The sequence below is a fragment of the Chanodichthys erythropterus genome, chromosome 2, assembly GCF_024489055.1.
Source record: "Chanodichthys erythropterus isolate Z2021 chromosome 2, ASM2448905v1, whole genome shotgun sequence".
Lineage (NCBI taxonomy): Eukaryota > Metazoa > Chordata > Actinopteri > Cypriniformes > Xenocyprididae > Chanodichthys > Chanodichthys erythropterus.
Window position 1 is genome coordinate 32,307,501 of NC_090222.1, and position 16,285 is coordinate 32,323,785.

At 35.9% G+C, this 16,285-nt stretch overlaps 1 protein-coding gene across 6 annotated transcripts in view; it reads right to left on the reverse strand.

Moving 5' to 3' along the window:
• The window catches only part of cspg5a (chondroitin sulfate proteoglycan 5a), a 55,452-nt gene that overhangs the window by 21,435 nt on the left and 17,732 nt on the right, over positions 1-16,285 (reverse strand). For all 6 annotated transcript variants that reach the window (XM_067396426.1, XM_067396418.1, XM_067396392.1 and 3 more), the window contains exon 2: positions 10,108-11,041. In XM_067396426.1, the coding sequence (XP_067252527.1) occupies positions 10,108-10,862 (755 nt within the window). In that variant the 5' untranslated portion in view covers positions 10,863-11,041. The remainder of the gene's footprint in view (positions 1-10,107; positions 11,042-16,285) is intronic.

The window sequence follows — 16,285 nt, forward strand, 5'->3', positions numbered from 1 at the left end:
TCTTTTATAGTCCATATGTGATGGAGAGACCTTGATGTTGTCTTCCATCACTGTTTTTGCGTTCTCACTGTTGCATTTTATAATATTTATGCAGGGTTTGCATTTCCTGTTTTAGCTGAGTGGGCATGGCCTTAAAGAAAGCGTGAACGTGTAGGGGAGTGCGCATTTTAGCGAATTTATGGAAATGTTTGTGCAAATGTATGTTTTGGTTTTATCCATCTTTTTTTATAGTATTTCCTGATGTTGGTTTTAACTCTTGTTCTTAATCTTTTGTATTTATGTATTTATTTAGGCAAGAGTTAACTTTAAAAAAAATGGTATGTTCCAAATCAGTAAGTTAGTAGTATGATGTCACTATGCATTTCTTTCATGACTCAGTGTCATGTTATTTCAATAAAACATACAAGTCATTTGTGTAAACACATACATTCAAATAAAGTTATTTTTGTGAACACATATTGCTGATTATTACCTTTTATTCACTTAAGATAATGGAGTTAGTGGTCACAGTTTAATTCACTGACCCTTCATGTCGGATACGACTGACCTACATCTTGGATAAGATTCCTAAAAGTTTCGGACCTACAGCACATATTACAGTCAGTAATATGTCCTGTATTACTGCAATTGCGGATATATTCTACATGTCTAAAGTATAAAGAAAGAATAAACCAGTCCATAAACCATAAACCAGAATAAACCATAAACTCCTTTATTTAAGCAACTTAAAATATAATCCGCATGCACAATAAACCGAGGTAAAATTTATTTACATCTCGACAGTTTTGGAAGGTTTTAATAAAATGTTATTTAATAATAGTAGTCATAATCAGAGTTACAAATAACGAGAGTTACGTAATCAGATTACTTTTTTCTTAATATAATCTAAAATAATGGATTACTGTTAAATTTACAACAAAATATCTGAGTTACTTTTTCAAATAGGTAACACAATATACCTAAAAGGTTTGTTTGAGCTGCGCCCTCTACTGTACAGCCGTGAATTTGCATTTCCTTCAGCCTGAGTCTTTATTTCACTTTTGGTGTGAAGAAAAACAAACAAGCAAGTCGAGCCCAGATGAGAAAAAGTAACGCAAAAGTAACACATTACTTTCTATAAAAAGTAACTAAGTAATGCAATTAGTTACTTTTTTAGGGAGTAACGCAATATTGTAATACATTACTTTTAAAAGTAACTTTCCCCAACACTTAGTATAGTATTATCAATTTACTCCTCGGTAATCTTCGGGAAACCTCGACAGTTGGTTGAACCGGCTCATTCGGTTCTTTTTGATTCATCCGTGCTTCTTGTATCAACCCGGAACTAAAGTTTGATTCAGTTTGATTTTGTGAACCAGGTTGACCTTTTACTTCTTGAGAACTGGCTCAAAATAATTATTTGTTTTAAGAATCAAACATCACTAGTGTTTATATCGCGGTGTGATTCTTCTTGTGACCGCCCAAGCCCCTATCACACCATACTAGGGCTGGGCGATATATCACATGCGATTGTCACGCACATTTCGTCAGTGAAGCCGGTTCCCTGATTACCACTAAATCGCCATCACCTGCTTTCAAATGGAGCGGCATTTAATAGACAGAGCCGTAGATCACTGACAAACCACGCAATATCCTGTTTATTATCGCAGATGAATCGCCTTCGATAATGAACGCGATATTGCTGACGAAATGCGCGTGACAATCACATGCGATATATCGCCCAGCCCTACACCATACAACGAAAGTCAATGGGCTCCAGTGTTGTTTGGACAGAAGAATGTTATGTTCTATACAGGTTGGGAACAACATGAAGGGAGTAAATGACAGAATTTTCATTTTTTAAGTGAGCTATCCCTTTAACCAAGCAAAATTTTCTTGATCATCCAACATCATCTTAAAAAGACCATTCGTTAATACCATGACTATGCTAGCGCACCTGGAAATGTTGGTCTAAGCTAGATGAGGGTTGAATATGGGCAGTCTACAAAGCTGCCGTGTGGACAGATGGTGCGGCTAAGACTGTGTTTGTGTGCACATGTGTGTGTGTTACATTGAATGTTGAGATGGATGGATGCCAAACAGCCCCAGCTGAGCAGTAGCAAGCAGTAGTTGAAACAGATGTAGTGATGACATGCCATTCCATCACTAATATCTCTCTTAAGACCAAACCTCTCCTCTGTTCCCCTCCATTTCACCATTTCTCTTTCTTTCTCTGCTCTGTTATCTCTTCCTCTTTCAAGAACAACATAAATACAGATATAGTTTTTCCTGTTGTAATAAAAATGTCAAGAAACCTTTTCTGTTCTCAAAAATATGCATGAGTGTGGTTATACACCATATTTTACATGTCGTAAAATGCTGCAAATCAATCGAAAGTCAATCATACAAACAATATTTCCCAAGACCAATGAAAATTTAGTAATCTCTAGGTCTAGTAATCCAATTCACAAATTTTCCACAGATAACACTAGATAATGAATTTATTATAATCAAATGAAGATATTATTAAAAACATTAACACCATGATTTCTGTAAAAATGCGTTTTTTTAAAGTGTATTGTGAAAAGCGTCTAACTTGACAGCCTCAAAATGCATCTTAAATTTTCATATTCATCAAAATTTTCCATCTAAGCTTGTCTCTAATGTATAGTTTCCTTAAATATACAAATCAGGGCAAGGTACGGTAGTGAGGAATCATCAATTGTCAGCAATATCTGCATCCTCACTGGCAGTGCTAACAACATTTTTAGCAGATGCATTCTTACTAAAATGACTAACAATAAACCCAGGTTTTACTCTAATGGTTATTTTACACAGTAAACTGACAGGGGTACAAGATTTTTCTTATTAAATATGAATTGGGAACTCATGGTGACCATGTAAAATTGTCTTTAGGCAGATCTGCTAAAACTTGGCACTTCACCATCTCTTAATTGTGTCAGTACAGCTTGTCATCTAAACACAGCCACACTATGAGCAGCAACCCTTCATTAACTCTAAACATGTGGTTTAACCACTGACGCCGCAATCATCACTCCTCAGTTCCTGAATAAAACCCCCAAATTACCAGGGTTACAAATGTTTGCAATATTCAGCTGACAGGGCTTTGAGATGCTGCGGCCCACTTGATCCCCCCCCGGATCCCTGGGGTGGTATAAGGGTGATCCCAGATGGAGAACGCTCTTACTCGGAGACCACCAATGGTAATAACCCAGTGACTGAGAAGGATCAGGACTGGATTAGACCAATCATTAATCAGGTCCAACTGTGTCTGTCACAACAACACTATGTATCTAGAAAATGAAGCATTTGCTGATCTTCAAAATCTAAATGAACTTTTATTATTTAATAAAACAGAACAACCGGGATCCTTATTAGTGCGACAAACTTCAGACAATCGAATTTGATGATATTTTTTCATAACATCATAAAAATTAGTAATTTCAATGAACCAATTCACTGAAAAAAGGCTAAATTACAGGAGGCTGAATTACATATATAAATTTATGTTTTCTGAGAAAGAATATTAAAGCCTACATGCCCTCTGTGCCACACAGTCTAACATGGGAGGTTTGCAACAAACTTTTGAGAAAAACAGTCAGGGACAAAACCTTAATTTTGCTTGAATATTACATTATCTCATACATTGACAAAAACGTGTGTGTGTGTCTCTCTGTGTGTGTGTGAATATGTTTCCATGCTGGCATGTCGAAAAAAGTGACTCACAGATTATTTTTTTTCCCTCTAAACTCCACATATCTCACTTCTCTGAACTCTCTGAAAATGTTTTCCATGTCCTCTTGTGGATGACTAACTCCGCATAGGAAGGAAAAATCCCATGTGAAATCTCTTTAAGATCTCAGTTTCTTTTAGACAGCAAAATAATAAATAAATAAAAAAATAAAAGCTGAAAAAAATGAACGAGACAGTTCAGAAGTTGTAGGCAGCAGATTTTTAACTCTGCTTCCTATTGCCTCACCTTCTTCTGGCATTTTGGCAACTTCACTGGCTCATTGCAGCTCGCCAATGCACAGGTGCTCGGATTTCATAGCATCTTTGAGTAGAAGTAACGTGACTCTGTATGCTAACAATTAAATTCATTTCTATTTTTATTTTAGAATAAATATTTCATACAAAGTTTATACTTAGTTTGGGGTTGGTAAGATTTTTAAATGTCTTTGAAAGATGTCTCATGCTCACCAAGGCTGCATTTTTTTGATCAGTAAAAACCATAATACTAGAAAATAATAATACAATTTGAAATAACTATTTATGCTTGTAATGGCAAAGCTGAATTTTCAGCATCATTACTCCAGTCTTCAGTGTCACATGATCCTTCAGGAATCATTCTAATAAATTGATTTGGGGGAAATAATATTATGCTGATTTCTTGGTTGTGCTACTTAATAATGTTTGTGAAAACCATGATACTATTTAAAATAGAAAGTTCAAAAGAAGAGCATTTATTTGAAATAGAAAGTCTATAGTGTCAATTTAATGGATCCTTGATGAATAAAAGCATTTCTTGAATCCTCAGGTGCTTTTCAGTCACTTTTGACCCCCCCATATATTTTTTATATATATATATATATATATATATATATATATATATATATATATATATATATATATATATATATATATATATATATATATATATATATATATTTATTATATATATATATATATATATATATATATATATATATATATATATATATATATATATATATATATATATATATATATATATATATATATATATATATATATATATATATATATATATATATATATATATATATATATATATATATATATATATATATATATATATATATATATATATATATATATATATATATTTTTTTTTTATATATATATATATATAAATAAGAGTTCAGATGCAAAAGCCTCTAAGTGCCATCTGAAATGTTCTTCTAAAATGAGCATTTTTATCAAGCTTGTATGTTTATGTTCAGTTATTTCACTTTTATGGCAATGAAAATGACCTATTAACTGCCATTAAAGTGAAATAACTAAAAAATAAACATACAAGCTTGATAAAAATGCTCTTTTTAGAAGAAAAATTCAGATGGCACTTAGAGGCTATAAATATAACAAAAAAAGAAAAAAATGATTAATTGTATAAATAGTTAACAATGGACCATAATTATTGCATAAATGTTACTTAGTACCACAAAAGTCCCTTGAAATACAAAATATTACATTAAAAATATTACTGAACAAAAATATATTGATTTTACTTAAAAAAAAAAAAAAAAAAAGTTTAAAGGATGCATTCAGGTGTTTGGTCACTTTTAACCAGGAAGAGTATAAGTTTGACCCCTTAATGAGGAGCACCAGAGGGTTTAAAAAACATCATCTTCCTGACCCCAAACCTTTGAATGGTAGTGTAATTGAGAACTCCATTAGGTCTGTTGAGCTATGAAAGAGCATAAAAAGGCCTCTGGGATGTTAACATTAACTTTCACTGTCTAGAATCACAGTTAAAAACATGTTTTCTAACTGAAATGAAAGCACAGCTGTCATATGTCCACACTTACTTACAGAAAGCTCTTGATAGATCACTAAAAGAGAGGCGCATGCACAGGGGAGGGGGAAGGACGGTGTTCTGAAAAGAAGTCTGAGCCATTAACATTCATCCTCTAATAAGATTGCAGTGGGGAATAAATCAGTGTGTTCAGGCTAGCCTCATATAAACAAAGCCAACATGGGACACAGCTGCCCAGAGCTCCACTGACCCACTTTGACTAGGCCTGTTTTGGGGAGTCAGTAGGGGAGCCAGTCCCAAAGGGGGGGTTACTGGTAGGGCAAACGTCTGTTTATAATACAAGTACATGAGCATGGTGAGGAAGGCTCAGAAAAATTACATTTGATTACATTTAGCAGATGCTCTTATTCAGAGATGTAATCAATTACACTGGTAATTATGATGACTAGGTGAGGAGTATTTGGGAGTAAGTTTTCAGCAAGATCATTTAATACATATTAGGTTACTGCGGTATTATTTAGAGGGGAAAAGGAAGGAAAAAAAAGATTTTTAATCCAGCACAACTGGCATAAAGACAATTGTTTGTTCCCCTTCTTAGAGTTTTCTGCTGAGGACCCCAGTAATCTCACATATGTCTCCTCTATGAGATAGATTTCAACAAAGTTTCAAACTGTACTCAATCATCAATCGAAAACCAGAGGTTTCAATATGCACTCAAACATTTCCCACATTCTAACAAAATCAAATGATCTATTTACTCATACATATAGCTCTATATTTATTGCAAACAGCAACCATCCTAAATTCACACATCTGAGACAAAATTTTTGTATGAAGCATAACTGAGAAATCTCATGAGCTATGATAGAGCAACCTCAGAGGAATAAAATGTTCAGTGTGGAATGAAATTCATAATAATAAATGCGATTAAATCTGAAATTTACTGCTAACCATGACCTCTGGACTGACAAAGGGTGGGGATACAGTCAGGGTCATTGCACAAATCCAAAAATAGGGAGGGGCGAGAGATTTATGACCATGAAGAGGTTGTTAATAGTCACTGGCTGGCAAGGGGATCGTCTTAGATCTTAATCACAGTGTGAATTAACCGATGTGTGTTAGGAAGAGTTGTGGAGGGAGAATGACGATCAATTTCACATTTCTGAAGTACTGAGATCACCTGAACCCATGACAGCATAATACCCAAGTTCTACCCTACTAAAACCCAAAAAATATCATCAATGTGTGACATTTCTGTAAAGAAAATATGGTAGTTGCTTTTCAGGAAGCAGTTAGCTTGGTTTCTTAAACATCCTCCCCCAGTTTTGACCTAATCTACCGTTGAACAAGCTGAATTTCATATCTCCTCATACTTATTTTCAGCTTAAGCATAATCCTCATGATGACCTCTTTATAGCAGTTCGAGGCCCTGCGTTTGCTTTCATGGTAAATGTATTTGCAGTGATAGTGAAGTCAATAAACCCAGTGTATTATTGTAATTTTTCTAAACTGGACTTTTAATAATATTTTTCTAGTAAAAGAGAGGATTGTAGGCATAATGCAAGACACATGAAAACAAACCAGGTTTCATAACAAACTTGTGTGACTAGACTAGTGTGCATGTTTCATGTTTGGTCACATGTTTGGGCAAAAACAGTTGTTCAAAATAATCTGGCAGCAAGAGGGAAGTTTCCTAATAAACTTTCCTCATAAAGAATCTGGGAAAACATGTGGTACTTTCTGGTCCGCAGCACTCGGCCTTTCTTGTGCAAGGCCTCAGTTCCCTTTGTGACCAGATGTGCCATGAGGGAAGGCCAATCTTCTTGAGAGGTTCCCTCCATTTCATTCCAATTTTAGAACTTGATTTTTCCAAAGAAAATACCAGTGGTGTTTGCTCATGTAAAAACTAGGGCGTTTTTGGGGTGGAGGTGGGGGCACTGTTGTGTAGAGTTGAATGTGCAAAATTCATAATTCAGATTGGTTTCCTTTCAGAGTTCAGATTGGCCCCCTTTCAATATATATGATTGTGAATTTGAATCGAAATTTGCCACAAATGGACGACGCAACGCCGTTTCCTTCCATTGTAATGAACTGATCGTAAAACATACGACGATGGGCCTTGACATGTTATGCAAAAACGTCTGTTTGGAGCCTGGGCATGCGCAGAAGGAACCGTCAGCGGAGCCCGCAGGCGGAGTTGCGGTATCAAACTTCTGCCCAGACGTCTGCGTCATCAAGATCAGATCACCTAATTGTTTTATTATCTGTTGTTTATTATATTTTTCTTTTCCTCCTTCCTTTTTTTCATTTGGCTTAAACAATGGCTTAATCTGGCAAAGAGGAATTTACATTTATTTGAAAGTTTATTAATGTCGTTTTCAAATAAATTACTAGTGATAACTACAATACATTGGGATAGGTCAAAACAACATATCGTAATTGTGTATAATTTACATATTTAAAATACATAAATTTTAAATTCTACCTGTAAAATAATATTCTTTTTCTAGAGGAATAATATATTTGAAACAGCAAATTCAGTAGATAAACTCAATAATATGCCAAACAACTAAAATGTCAGAAACGGTCCTGCCATTTTAAATCAAGTTACAGGAGATCGATTGCTTTAGACAGTGCTCTATAATTTATTAGAGTAGATTATCATTAGTTTTGTCCTGCTAATTATTTTATACCCATTAAAATAATTAGTAGCCTAACTGCCACATAACAATCACCTGCTTTTTCCCGTCATGGCTAACGTTAGACGTGTTATCTTAGCTAATTTCATTAGCTTATAAAGCCCACATTTAACGCTACCGAAAAAAACTTCAGTGATCCGTCAGATCCTGTAGGTCGGTTAGTACAGTTTACTGCTGAACAACTCATTTTGTTGTTGTGAAATAACACAGAAATCGAAAACTAATAGTTAGTTATATATCTTCAATCTCCCCTGGAAGCTCCAACAGTCCTCAGAGAAGCTGTCAATCACAACTGTCAATCATAACGCCACGCCACGTTTCTATAGCATCAAATTGCTAGCTAAAATTAAACTTATCACAAAAACGAACAATTGAACATATATCAGACTGATAACTACCTTAAATTACCAAAACCATCTTTCGGAAAATTTTATTGGAAGTGTAATTTATTTTTTTAAAATTTTGACTCAAATCCCGTTCGTTTGTATGGAGAGGGCACGGTTTATGACCTGTACTGCATCCAGCCACCAGGGGGCGATCAAAGAGCCTGCAGCTTCACTTTTCAGGAGTATGAGGCACATCCGGTCTAAACTCGGCCCTAGAGGGCCACTGTCCTGCAGAGTTTAGCTCCAACTTGCCTCAACTTGCCTAATCAAGGTCTTACTAGGCGTACTAGAAACTTCCAGGCGGATGGAATTATCTGGAAAAGTATGCCTAGTAAGACTTTGATTAGCTGATTCAAGTGTGTTTAATTGGGGTTGGAGCTAAACTTTGCAGGACAGTGGCCCTCCAGGAGCAGGATTGGACACCCCTGCTCTAAACCTTTAAAGTTCAAGGTTTTCAACATTGTTTCTAATAATGTTTTGTAAAGCCAATATTAAAATTGACAAACTTTGTTTTTCTAGTTAAAATATATAGTTTCTAGTATAATTACAGTTGAATTTCTTTCCAATTACATTTCAATTCTGTATCCCATTCTCTACATTAGGAATTGAATTGGAATTTGAAAGACACTCTCGATTCAATTCTGAATGGCACACAGCCATGTTGCTAAGGTGCTGTGAATGTTTGCTGTGAAGTTGTTAGGGTGTTTTGGGTGATTGCCAAGTGGTTGCTTACTGGCCCAAGTCAGAAGAGCCGACCCTCAAGTACTCTGGCCGCTAGATATGGATCGAGTCACACCTTCAATGTAAGCCTAATACAGAGATTCTTGCCTTATGGCTCGTTTCCAACAAGCGATACGGTTCATTTCAATCCCTAATTCTGAAAGGTACCATACCACTTTTTGAGACCCTTCTGTTGGGGTACCAAGCACAATAGTACCGGCGCCAAAAGGGTGGAGCTACACTTGCTGCAGAACACTGATTGGTTGACAGAGAATGGTCGCTTGTACCATGCTACACGGAGAATAACAACACAATACTGTTGCAACACAATGTGTGTATTTCTGCTGTTTTTCCTTATAGCCTTCAGCTCAAACAAAGCTGCTGTATGTCCTCCGTTGTTGTTTACTGTCACTTTCATCTTCACATGAGAATGTGGATCGCTACTTTCCGGCATACACCATGCCTATCAAGTAAGGGTAGTGTTGGAAGTGGAAACACAAGCCAGATCAAGGTTTACCGCCCTGAATCGTGCTGTACTGTACCACACCATACCACTCGGTGGAAATGAGCCATTAGTGAATAATCTGGTTCTTCTAAACCAGGAGTGTAAAGTTCGATCCTGGAGAGCCGCTGTCCTGCTGAGTTTAGCTCCAACCTTAATCAAACACACCTGAACAAGCTAATCAAGCTCTTCAGGATTACTAAGGCTATAGGCAGCTGAAGGGTTGGAGCTAAACTCTGCAGGACAGCGGCTCTCTAGGACTGAACCCCTGTTCTAAACACTTACCTGCAGAGCAATTGAGTTCCTTCCAGGACGTAGCACTGTCCCCCGTTGAAGCAGTAGTTGGGCTGCAGATCACATGGGGACTTGCAGGTGCCATTGGTGCGGACAAAGCCCTGCCGACAGTCTGAGCCATTAGCTGATTCGATCACACCAGGGGGGGCACGGGGATCTTCCTCCACAGTGGCTCCTTTGGGAAACATGAAACCAGGGTTGGAGGGCAATCGAGGAGGGAAGCGTTTGGGAGGAGGGGTAGTGGAGACTTCTTCTTCGAAAGACTCAGTAGTGCTGCTGTAGGAGTAATCGTCATTAGTGGGAGACACACTATCATCGTAGGGCGTCATGTAGTCATAGTTGTTGGGCATGGCCCAGGAGGTGGAGTCGCGACCCTGAAGCTCGTGCGGTGTCAGAGACGGTGGGTCTAGGTTCTTGCGGCGGGAGCTGGAGTCAACGAAATCTACGGTGATGTCAGAGGGGGAAGGTGGATGAGTTTGGGACAGGGTCGTGGGAGAGGTCTCATCGTCAAGGTCAACCACAGTTTCTACTGTAGGATCTTGCCAGGGTGATTGTGTAGGCACTAGCTGCCTCATATCCTCTGTCACTTCCTGTTCCTCTTCCTCCGAAGTATTAACAGCCTCATGGGGAATCAAGTGGTCGGTCTCAGCAGAGTCGGGGCTGATTTCAGGGCTTGCCACAGTGGATGTGGCACCCTCACTGGAAGTTGGAGTTCCTGGAGTTGGCGAGAAGACTTCATCCTGCATACCACTACCTACTTCTTCTTCATCACTGAGCTTTCGTCCGGTGCGAGTCAGGTTTGAGGTGCTGGACAAGCTGGTGAACTGTGACGCATCCTCTATATTCTCCTCCTCACCCGCAGTAGACAAGGAGGTCACATTAACAGCACTATCAGCCTTAGTTTCATTTCCCACCACAGAGTTACCTGTTGAAATGAGCAGATTACAGTTAGGAGAACTCAACAAATCAATGAAAACCTTAACATTCATCCAAACAATGCAATGTATTTAACTCCTTGCTTATTTTCTTCTCAGTGGTAGGTCTCCTAATATGTTTAAAAAGCTCCTTTAGCAAGCCTTGAGATTAGGTGCTATTATTTTATTAATGTACATGGTTCTCATAGACAGGATTAGGGATTAGGGGTTGAGACTTGATTCATAGGGGCTCCCAGCAGAGTAACGATTAGCTAAAAAGACACACCATCTTTGACCACTAGAAAAGCCATCTTCTATCTTATCGGGTCCGATCCAACAACACTGTAATTTTCATTAAAGTTAACACAGTGTTCATAATCAATTTCCCAGCCATAATGTGAATATTATATTCAGTTGAGTAAAGAGAGACTTTATTTTATCCATTGAGTTGACTGGATTGTGAAAAATGTCACTGTATGTCAGGTCTTTGAGAAATAACACTGTTTGGTGATAATGTATGAATAAGTTTTTTCAGAGATAAGAATAAATTACATATTGATAACTAAAAAAAATAATACAATTATTCACTAAAACTCATTAAGTAATCATTTTTTTGCAGTGATGAAGGTTTACATTTCTTTCCTTGGAATAACATGAACAAATCAATCTTACACAATATGCCCAGAAACAATACTACAAGCATATATTCTCCCAATGAATTAGTAAAACAATTCTATAACAGTTGAACACGAACAAAGATACAGCACTTGTGTACTGAAAGCTCAGAAATATGTTGTGGCTTCCACTACACAGGAAATTGTACAAATTTCTGGAATGGCAAAAGCATATTTTGTGAACAATATATGGACTCAGTCAACAGTGTGCTTTAAAACACAGTGGATTTGTGATCCTGCTTTCCTCTCGCACAAAGCAAAATTCTAAGCAAATTACATGGCAGTCTCTCTTTCTTGAAGACGGTTGTTTCCAAAGATGACTGTTTTGCATTGATTTTTCCTGTGCCATTATCTGACCGCTCTATTGATGATGAGTTTATTTACTTCTGTACTGCCAGGACATTTTTGTTCCAAGAACATCTGTGTTTTTTCACTTAAAACCAGCGACTAATAAAGAAACAAACTGAGTATATAGTCGGAGACATAACAAGTGACAGTGGAGACTAAGATCTTTGGCACAGAGATGTTCCTCCAGAAAGAGTCTCCCAAAAATGGCCAGATGTGCTAGGTCTGGATTTTATTAGTGAGTGTGTATCACTAATGTAGTATTTATGTGACAAATCTGATGGAGATGAATCTGATACAGTTCCTTTGTGGTAACATTAGACATTAGCGAATCTACAAATTAGCATTTAGATTAATATGCATTTCAAACACAAATCAGTTATTGAAGAATAAACACCACACCCAACATAACAAACAATGCAACTTTGTCCATTTCATTTTCTGTAGACTGAACAGAAAAGAAACATGTAAAATCAGATAGTTAGACACCTCTTCACCAAGGCCGCATTTATTTGATTAAAAATATATTTTAAATATTATATTAAATATTTTTTAAGTTTATTAAATTGTGCTGTTAGTATACTTCATTTAAACTTAAAAATAAGAGTATATTTTCAGTCTACTTTTTATGTACTTCTCAGAAAATATATACTTAAGTATACTTGACTTATACTGACAGAAAAGTCTAAGTATATTTGATAGGGATGCACCGATATGAAAATTTTGGCCAATACCGATAACCAATAATTCTTTATATTCGAAAGCCGATAGCCGATATATTAGCAGATATATCCAAATCCACATTTTTATATAATTTTTGAGAGCCTGATTACAATGACAAAAGTTTCACCATTATAAGTCATTTCCCAAGCACATGATTAAAATTCTCTCATTATAACTTTATGTAGCCTATATGACAGACTTGCGCTGCACATGTTGTACTTAACTGTATTTTCCTTTTTGAAGTGACTCAGCTGAAGGAAATAACCCATTATTTATAGGTTTTGATATATCGGCCAAATTTTCTTTTTGGGCCGATAACAATAACATTAATATTGGGCCGATATATCGTGCATCCCTAATATTTGGTCAAAACTTGTACTCAATCTTTTGATTGAGAAATACTTAAAAGTATAATTAAGTATTCTAAGTATACTTTGAAGTTGTTTACTCTTGAGTAGCATATTAAATAATTTTTCCACATAGTTTTACATACTGTCTTATTAACTTACACGGTTTGAAAATATTGATTTATAAAGAAAACAGATATGTTCCTAATTCTGATTATGTGAATTTTTGTGTAGTCCACTAGTTGTATACATAGAAATTTACTTCAAATCTACTTAAAGTACAGTTAAAGGTATATTTCAAGTATAAAAATTTATACCTAAATAGGAACATAGTAGAATACATAATGCAAAAATATATAAATAGTATATTAAGCATGAAGTTAAGTTTGCTTAAAGAAAAATTACAAGTTGCATAATAAAACTACTAAAATAGTAGTTTACTGAGAATATACTTCAAAGCGTACTTTTATAAACTTAAAAAAATGTACTACAAGTATTTAATTTGTATTATAGTTGCAGTACAAATGAAAAACTTAGTTGTAAACTAGTTATACTCAAAGTTTACTACTGTTAGACTTAAAGTATACTTAAAAGTATACTTTTATGTACTACAAATGGACCAATTTAGTCCCAAGTAGTATTGAAATAGTAGCACACATCCTAGAACATTGATATCAGTATACTTACTACATAAAGTGTACTTAAAAATATACTTGAACTACTTCAATTCAAGTATACTTAATAAAATGAATACTTAAGTATACTTTTTTTTTGGTATGGAAACAGTAATATAACACAGTCAGTCCTAAAAATTTGATTTAAAAATCACGTGTGTTAATAATGAAACTAAAGGTACAAATATACAGTTCTCTGTGGACAAATATATTTAGCTTCTAATATAATTTAACAAAACATGCACAGAGCAAAAAACTAAATCCAATGTTTATTTTCATACAAAAGTAGTTTTAAATATGATGACTAATACAGGAAGACATCATCAATCTGACTAGATAGAAACCAGATGTGTGGTTAAAGAGCTCTACATTTAATGTTTTGCACCATTAACATGGCCAATGCTAAGTAATAAAGCTCTCATCTGAGTAGCATAATCATATTTTCAGTATATTGTATCTGCTAAATTGTATAATGGTGTTTCAGTGTGACTCATGTAGAGAACAGCTGATTAAACTATGGATAGAAAACAAAACTCTGCTGTGGAAGGTCTGAATTTGATAAGTGCAAACAGTTAACGCACAACGTCCTTCAACTGTTAGCAGACGTGTCATGGATACTTGCCGGTAACCAAATTAAGGAGCAGGATTTTCAGATACGCTTTCATGTATCTCGTTTTCTTTTTGCAGAATATGCCAAATTGGTCAGTCAGTCAAGACTATTTGTTCTGTAAAAGCATTTGACACTAGCTGGAATGCTGGTTTTGCAGATTATGTGGGTTAAATAGCCAGATCTGGGTCAGATCTTTACAGCCATGGCATTATCAAAGATCTCCTGCCATAATGCGTCTCCCAGACGGGACGCACTACAGAAGCGAGGAACCGGGGGGGCCCAGGCAAAGCGGATACAAAAGGGTCCTTGTGTTTCCCCTTTTTTCTCAGATGGTCAAATCTTGTTACATAATACTCAGTTACCCCTTTTTCTCTCAGGCACCCCAATGCAGCCCAGAGGGGAGGAGGTAATTTGGGGTTTGGCACTTGTTATTTGGTGGCCAGACTTGGAGGAATGATGGCCACGGGTCTTGGTTGCATGACTTTGGGGAGTCGCCAAACTCTTTGTTTGTGCAGCACTGCAGACAGTGAAGGGAGGACAGCGAAGAGCCCTGACAGCTCGTCTGTATCTCAGATGGTTTTCTGATGGCAGACTGCCTGAGCAAGAACTGTGGGAGGTACAAGTCAGAAACCATGGACCCAACAGCTTCATTTAATGTTTTTTCTGTCATCTATAGGTCTAGTGTAACATTGTGATTTCTATAAAGCCAGCATTAAATGTTGGCTTTTATTTCCAGTTTACAACCAATTTTACCTCCAAATGACCTAGACGGGATATTTAAAGAAAAAAAAAATCTAGTTTAATGCATCAGGAACTGATTGGATCATGAAAAGTGGTGGAGGGAAGGGCATGAATATTAAATATTAAAATCTGGAAGAAAAAAAAAAAGTTTCTTTGGAATAACAAGAAATGTTTAAATAAGATTGGAAATGTGTATTAATTACATAAAAGGTTTCTTATGCTCACCAAAGCTATTTATTTGATCAAAGATGCAGTAAAACAGTAATATTGTGAAATATTATTACAAGTTAAAATAACTGTCTTCTATGTTAATAGATTTTAAAACGTCATTTATTCCTATGATTCCAGCAGCCATTACTCCAGTCTTCAGTGTCACATGATCCTTCAGAAATCTTTCTAATATGCTGATTTGCTGCTCAAGAAACATTCTTATTATTTCAATTTCAATTTAGATTTTTGCGGAAACAAATACATACTTTTCAGGATTCTGAAAAGAAAGTTCAAAAGAACAGCATTTATTTGAAATAGAAAACCTTAGTAACAATATAAATGTTATTACTGTGATTTTTGATCAATTTAATGCATCCTTGCTGAATAAAAATTGTAATTTCTTTACTTTAATTTAGATTTCATGTTGACATAGAAACTAAAATAGTACTAAATTCAGTAACAACGATTGTAAGATTATATAAAGAATGACCACAGAGACTATTGAGAGGATTCCTGTAACAAAAGGGCTTTTCACCCCTGAAATAGTTAACCCTGGGTCATTCTAAACCCTGGGTAAACAGAATCCTGGGTTATCTTGCTTCATGTTTCACACGGCTCATAATTTACCCCGGGTTAACAATTAATCCTGGATATTCATAAGGTTACATCTCAAACTGTACATGCCTAAACCCTGATTTAACGTTCTTATTTGCATATTTGCGGTGTCAGTGTCATTGATTGGATAAACGCAGCATGTGACCCATTTACATAACAGCTCCAGCATTGCGCATCCTCGTATAAAGGTAAGAATGAAAAGTTCAGGCAATTATGAGTATGCGATTAGATGTCTGTTGCTAGGCATCTAGATGTAACATTCTACTAATCGCGCTTCTAAATTTACAAGTGTGAAACGTTCCATGGTTAAAAACGG